Source organism: Megalopta genalis, unplaced genomic scaffold, assembly GCF_051020955.1.
Source record: "Megalopta genalis isolate 19385.01 unplaced genomic scaffold, iyMegGena1_principal scaffold0085, whole genome shotgun sequence".
NCBI lineage: Eukaryota > Metazoa > Arthropoda > Insecta > Hymenoptera > Halictidae > Megalopta > Megalopta genalis.
The window spans coordinates 135,332-143,012 of NW_027476154.1; the positions used below are offsets into that span (position 1 = coordinate 135,332).

Sequence of the window (7,681 nt, forward strand, 5' to 3'; positions counted from 1 at the left end):
CTGTTATATAATATTGCATAAATACCTGCTCACGATCTAATTTCCAATTGCAATGACTCGAACAGTATTCCATTGATACCATTCTTTTAATGTTAACCGTTTAATTTCATTAATCTCTCATTTCTGTTCCCACGTGACTGAATAAAACACTTAATAATACATTACATAATTACAATATTCATGGAAATTCTCGTCCTCGTACATCATATTACAAAAATTAAAATTGGAGAATTTCCTTTATCATCGAAAAGATTTTTCATTATAAAAATAAAATAAAAACGCTGTTAATCCTTTGTTAATTTATATGTTTTCTTGAATTTAGGAACCAGCACTAATAATGAATGAGTAACTAAATGAATAATAAGTAAATCTGTCGAATTTTATAATTAGACATATCTAATTAGATATGTTTTATAATTGTAATGTTATTATAATACGATTAGACTAAATAATTATATTATAATGTTATAATAGAATTGTTTACGAATGATATTCTATAAATACGACGATTATCAAATATATAATTTTGTATATAAAATTTTTTATGATTTTTGTGAAATGCGTTTATAATTTTGGTAAGATGTTTTTATAATCTTTATTAAATGTTTTGTTAGGGATATCTTCGTATCCCTTAGTGCCTCATCCTGGCCGCCCCGAGGTCGTCGCCGACGCGTCACCGGCGCGTCCACCGCGTACCACTCTGCTTGTTTCTTATGGTCACAGTCTGTGGGACCCATGTGCACGCTAGCCACGTTTTGTACTAATGTTTATTAAACCACGTTGTGTTAAGTAATTAACCTGTGTCTCTCACTTCCATACCTCTTATCATGTTTCTATCATTTTTAGAAAATGTTTCCTCGATTAATAAAATGTAGTTATAATTCTTACAAAATGTAGTTGTAATTCTTACAAAATGTAGTTATAATTCTTAGAAAATGTTTCTATAATTCTTATAAAATGTTTAAATAACTTTTATAAAATGAATGATGAGAAGTTTGATACAAAATTTGCAAGCTTTCCGTGAGATTAGGGTTATCCAGAAGTTCTGGAAAAATATTAATCCTTCGCTCCTGCGTTGTCATATTTTCGTTTCGTTATCGGATATAAATGATTCAGCTAGAGCCGATAATCGAATGCTTTTTTCGAATACAAAAGTGAGTTTGGTTTTTATTTCCTGTGGATTGAGATTCTCTTCGCTCTGCGTGAATACATTGGCATGCATATCATACTAACTGTTGTTGCTGCAGACTGCATTGATTTTAATCGCGCAAATTTTCTCATATATTACCATCGAAATCTAACATGAGTATTTCAACGAGATTTAATGTGCAGTAATATTAGATTAAAAATTACAAAATTTAAATTTGTTGCATTCAATTCATTTATTTTGTGTATAATAATCTAGTTTTATTTTGAGTTTATTCAATATTTATAGTTTATATACATAATTATTTATAGTTCATTTAGAACTCTTTTTACATGTACACAATTATTTATATCTTTTATACGATTTATTCTATATACACATACGTAATTATTTATATTTTATTCAGGGTATATTTTATACGATATATTTTATACAATTATTCATATTTTATTTCTAATTTACTCTATATGTACATAATTATTAATGTCTTCTCGAAAATATACATATCTACATGTAATTTTAGTGACGCCTTATTTCAAATTCATTTTGTATAAACATAATTGTTTATGCTTTATTTATTTGTTCTATATACGCATCATTACATATGCTTTAATTAAATGCTGTCTTAATTGTTATACTTTAAAATTGATTTTATGCGTAACTATTCAAATTTGACTTAAATTTTTCGACAAGATATATTAACGCAACAAACATTCCAAAAATAAAATTGACATTCGCGTAAACGATTCTTGAAAGTATTTCTATTTTAATAAATCAAATACTTGCTCGCCTCGAAATGCAATCAGCCATTTTGCATACAAACATTTGAGCGGAACACTGAATTGACATCCGCAAACTTAGAACTTCGAGTAACAAAACAACGGCTCCATTTCTTGATAAAAATCAAATTTCCCTTTCCAGCTTTATCCATTTCTTTTACCGTACTGTTTTAGAATTTTTCATATATTCCACGCCGGGGAACCGCTACACTCCAGCAGATTAACAATCTTTTTGTTTCTCCTCTCGTTCGGAGAACAAAGCAGGTTGATTTTATGGCCGCCATGCAATCTTTCGAGAGCGCGTTGCAAGAAGCAGTATAATTTCCGACAGAACCATTCCTCTGGCGTGGAAAGAATTTTACAGACTATTCCGGCTTCAGCTAATCTGTCCACAAAGTTTTAAGTCCATGATCTTATTACTCTCGTTTCGAAAAATGACCGAAGATCAATTTCTGTTTTGGTTGTTCCGATTTTTAGAAAAACACTTCTATATAAAAGAATATTCGTACGTTCGTATAATTTTTCCTAAATAAACAGCGAGAATGGGATACTTTTAGATCATTTAAAAGTTATTCATTAATAATATTATTAATATTAATATTATTCATATATTAACAATTTTATTATTAATACTAAAACATTTCAAAATTTCATATATTTGATTAATCATTTAATTGATTAATCAATTAAATTAAACTTGCAAAGCAAAGTAATATGACATCGATTACTATTTCAACATTCTTATCTATTGCAAATCTTAATAGAATTAAGAAACTTTTATGAATGAGCATAGAAATTAGATTTTAAATAATTTTGTCACTCGCATACAGGTGACGTAGTCAAAGTGTTAATGATGCAATTAATATAATTTAATAGTTTCACTTAAGTTGGATACGTTAGAATTAACAGTTAATTTTTGTATAAATAATTTCGAAAATGAATATCTTATCGGTGTTTGGGTCAAAATAATTGGTACAAGTAGCTTTTTCAAGTGTCGGTAATTGGGACATCTGCATTATTTTTATTCTTCATTAATTTCACATCAAATTTATGCTTTCTACAAGTATTTATATATATATATGCAACAGATGAACAAAAAATCATGCTTAATGTGTCGGTAATTGGGACCCTTACCCTACAGTGCACGTTACAGTGCATTCTTCTAGAGCACATTGAGCGTTACAAAATAATGTACATCCTCGTCCAAAAGTATTGGAACTATATTTATTTAGCATAAATTATAATATTAAAAATAAACAAACATGGAAAATAAAGAAGAAATAAAGAAGAAGTAAATTTAAGAATAAGTTAAAATAATTCAGGCAATTTCCTATCGAATTTTCTGCAAGCCTTCTGATACTTTTGTAGGGGGGTGTACGAAGCACCCGGACACCGAGCGACTGCGATCTCTTTAAAAATCGAACGAGAATCAACGTTCTTGGAGAAAAAGCGCTCGTTTACGATTTGGTCCAGCAATTAATAATTAGTTTATTGGGTTGTTGGCGGTGAAACGTGCTCGACGTGCGGAACGCTTTAATTGAAATTGGAGCAGAAGCGGCTCCGTGGTCAATATTCCATGAATATTTTGCACTTGCGAAAGAACTCCATGAATGCCACCTCCTCTGCCGGCATTATTAAATCGCCGGCGTCTACCGTAATGTATTGTGCGTTACGTATTGTCGGTGTACGAAAACAAGCGCGAACGGCGCCGCGCCGCGCCGGGATAAAGGGAACGCAACCATAATATGCTGACGATAATGAAAGTGTGTTGCCGGCAAGAACGGTCAAAAGTGCCCTAAATTCGGCTCGCCGCGATGTCGAAATACGATGAAGCTACAAATAACTTGTGCCAGCAGAAACCACCGCCTGCCGAAATATGGCTTTGCAATCGTTATTTGCAACGTTGTTTGTTAAATACGGGCCTTGAAACGCGACGCGGGCGACCTTTACCGCGATTCCGTGCCAATTCCCGTGATTCCGTATTTAATTGTTGAGAAAATATTATTAGCAACGTTATAAGCAATTATTATTATTTTTATTATTTAAATTGGTTTCTTTCATGAATTCGGACGTATTTTGAACGAAGACTTTGTGGAAATTGTGGAAGCTTTCATTGGACGGATGTTTTTTTAAACATTGTTTATACCGGCCTTTATTGGCAAATTTTTGACAATGGATTCGTTGATAAATTTTGTCAGTATCTGATTTATTATACTTGTTTCTTATTTTTGGAATTGTAACTCAATTGTGATTATAAATGTTAATTGAAAATTCGATATTATTTCACTTTATATATAAGTACGATTGTAATATTCAATCTTACTAACTTGGGCACACTTACAATGAAAATCATATAAAAGACTATGACTTTTCTTTTTGGCTTCTTTAACATTATAACTTTTAACAGCAACTTTCATTGTAAGTTAATTGTGATTTAATATCATTGATATTTCAATCAATTAATTTCAATCAGAACTTTGATTTCAATTATCGATATTTATTAAAAATTTGCGGTAACCTCAATGTTATTATTACTGTAATTTTCAAGTTACTTTGGGCACGATTTCAATAAAAATTGTGTAGGAACTGTATTTGAATGATCTTAATTCTTTTCCTTCATTTGATGTTGCAACTTTTAATAGCACATTTAATTGTATCTCTTATAATTTACTACCATTATCTTCAGAACAAAAATTGTAACTTAATTATGATTTACAATAAATACAAGTATCCAATACATTCGAATATACTGTAATTCGAATATACCGTGTCGAATATACTGAATATACTGTAATTATCAGACTGCAGACTTTTATGCATTTATGGCAAAAATGTGTCACACTGTTTTCGACTTATCAAAACTATTCCAAGAAACAATTTATTTTTACACAATGTAGATATTTCTTACAACCGTGTTGGAAAATTGATATTTTGCATAAAGATCCGCAGTTTAGTAATTACAATTATATGAAAACTCGATAAAAATTATAATAACTCCTTGACAAGATAATTTAAGAGGCTTGTCTTAAATAGAACACCCTGTATAACTAGCGTTGACATTTCCAAAATATCACCGTAAACATTAACATGTTCAACTTTCTGAACAAACCCTCCTCAGGCCGTCGTAAAGAAGCAAGCTAACAATAAGTAAATAAAACCGCAGCGTTCATTCGACAGAAAAGTGTACTTTGCAAGTGCAGGGACGTACTCCTTGGAAAAAAGATCACACTCCCCGACGTTTGAGCTTGACACACAATGTAAAATTACCTTGTTCAACTTTCACCTATTTACTACAGAAACAGCGGCTCTCTCGAAATACCATCGTTCCGACTATTGTACATACAATTTCATTCTCAGCCTCAGTCTAAGTCTCAGTCTAAGTCTCAGTCTCATTCTTAGCCCCATTCTCAGACTCACTCCCATTCACAGTCTTACACTCAGTCTTAATCTGAGTCCCATTCTCGGTTTCAGACCCATTCTCAGACCCATTCTCAGACCTATTCTCAATCCCATTCACAGCCTCATTTTCAGCCCCATTCTCAGTCCCATTTTCAGTCTCATTCTCAGATTCATTCTTATTCTTATTCTCGCCCTCATCCTCATTTCCCGAAGCCAGTCCCCGCCCGTGCTGCTCTACGTCGGAATTCAGCACGCTCAGCACTATTGCGTTCCGGAAAAAAGTGCGTGAGCGGTGTCGTCACACCGAAAAATCGGTTTAAAAGCCAGCCAAATCGTCCAAGCATTCAGTTCGCTACGATTGTTCAACCGATTCTACATCGATGAATTCGTTAACAGCATGTCTGTGCGGTTTGTTGGTAGCTGCGATGGCAGTGCAAGCAATGCCAGCTGGCAAACTGGAGACCAAGATGGCCGAATCCTCGGCGATCAGTCCCAAGGATTTCCATTTGGAGGATGCGGGTGCTGAGAAGGACAGGCTGAAGAAGCAGGCGTCCTTCTGCGTGGAGATCCGTCCAGGTGCTCAAAATGGACAGCAGGTGTCTCAGGATGGGTCGCAGATGAAAATGCAGGGCCTGAGCGTGGTGCAACAATCGCAGGTGGCGCCAAAGATGCAGAGTTACAGCTTCCAGCAGGCCCCGCAGCCTGTGCAGTCTCTGGGAGTCTTCCAGGCTCCTCAGGTAGCAATTGCGTCGTGCTTTCTAATTTACCATGCTTCTCTCGACGCATAAATTCACTATGATCTGCATGTATCTTGATTTTGTGTTATTTCTTGAGAATCGTGAGAGATTTAAAGTTTTCGACAAAAGTTGTTCGTTTTTCGTAAGAGCTCTCATTTAGTAAATAATTCATCGATTGTTAATTTCGATCGATGAAAATGTACACGTAATTCTCCATTTTGTGTCATAAGTCTTTGTAATTATTTGTATAATTTAAAGGGAGAACTTATGCGTTCGAAGTTTTTTTTATCGCTTATGGTTACAGTAACACTTAATTTCTCGGTGATTCGAAGAATTTATTCGAAAAATTGATTCAAAGGATGTCTTCGAAACGTTATTCGAGAATTTATTCGAATCATTATTTGAATGTAACATAATTCGAATAAAACTTTACTCGAATCATTATTTGAAAGAAACTTTATTCGCGAATCATTATTTGAATAAAACTTTATTCAAATCATTATTTGAATTCGTTATTTGAATAAAGTTATATTTGAATAATTTATTCGAAAGATTAGTCGAATAAAATTTTATCCGTAAAATTTATTTTCAAACTGTACGAAAAAATATTCATAAAATTTATTCGAATTGTTCAAATGAAATTCTACTTGTATAATGTCCAACTCTGCTATTCCGCCATATCGTTGATTTCATCGCCACTGTGAATTCTGTTGGCGTAGTACCGATCTCCAAACTTCAACGCTAATTGATAGTTCTTAAAAATTCGTACCGACGGAGCTTGTGTGTGTTATGAAATAGTTTTCCATCCTCAGGCATACGTGGTGCCCCAGCAGTCGTTCGTGGTTCCCCAGCAGGTGGTGCCCCAACAGGTGGTTCCCCAGCAGATGATGCACCAGCAGGTGGTCCCTTCGGTGCAGACTCTGCAGATCATCCAGCCATCTCAACCTTGCCCTCAGGAGTCGAAGGTGCAGATCGTAGAAAGGAGAGTCGAGGTCCCAGCACCGACTCCAGTCCCCGAAGTGGTCACTGTAAACCTGGGGTCTCGAGCCCCAGCCCGAGAGGATCGTGGAACCGCAGACTCAGGTGATCGAGACCATTAAGCTGGTCCCAGTGCCCCCAGTTTGCAAGGATAAACTGGTTGTCGTGCCCTCCAAGCCCATGGTGGTCGTTCCTGAGCCAACTATCGTCAAGGTGCCTCATTGCACTCATCAAAGCGAAGGGATGACCTGCAACTGCAATCAACAGGCGATAAGGGCTGCCGCCGTAGGACCTGTTGATCACATGCATCACATGCACATGAGGGCTCATACTCATCCCATGCACCTTGGCAAGATGATGACTGACTTTCGTTTCCTCAAGGACCCAAAAGCTTAGAGGTAGGTGAGGAAATGTGTTAAATGAGCATTATTTAGGGACTTCGGAGTGTTAACCAACGCGGGGGTGCTATTGAAATATGAATTCAGGCAATTTTATGAATCTAGGGAATTTCGGTTTCATGAATCGGTGGCTATCTTTCGGGGATTCACAGTAAAACAGGTTAGGGAAGTTTTTGTTTATTTGTTAACCTGGTTTTACGAGATTCACAATGTTGAATTCTGGGGGAAATTCTGTTTTATAAT

At 35.0% G+C, this 7,681-nt stretch overlaps 1 protein-coding gene across 1 annotated transcript; it reads left to right on the forward strand.

Annotated features, from left to right (window-relative positions):
• The first annotated feature begins 5,705 nt into the window (after positions 1-5,705).
• LOC143262070 (uncharacterized) lies at positions 5,706-7,436 on the forward strand. The gene is made up of 3 exons (XM_076528030.1): positions 5,706-6,062; positions 6,875-7,090; positions 7,140-7,436. Exons 1-3 carry the CDS (start codon positions 5,706-5,708, stop codon positions 7,434-7,436), a joined length of 870 nt encoding a protein of 289 aa, XP_076384145.1.
• Positions 7,437-7,681: the final 245 nt, after the last annotated feature.

Excerpts from the sequence above, each read along its gene's own strand:
- LOC143262070 (XM_076528030.1), top strand. The coding sequence starts at position 5,706 with ATGAATTCGTTAACAGCATGTCTGTGCGGTTTGTTGGTAGCTGCGATG. Across the intron at positions 6,063-6,874 it reads GAGTCTTCCAGGCTCCTCAG|GCATACGTGGTGCCCCAGCA; the intron begins GTAGCAATTGCG and ends TTCCATCCTCAG. Across the intron at positions 7,091-7,139 it reads CAGTCCCCGAAGTGGTCACT|ACTCAGGTGATCGAGACCAT; the intron begins GTAAACCTGGGG and ends GTGGAACCGCAG.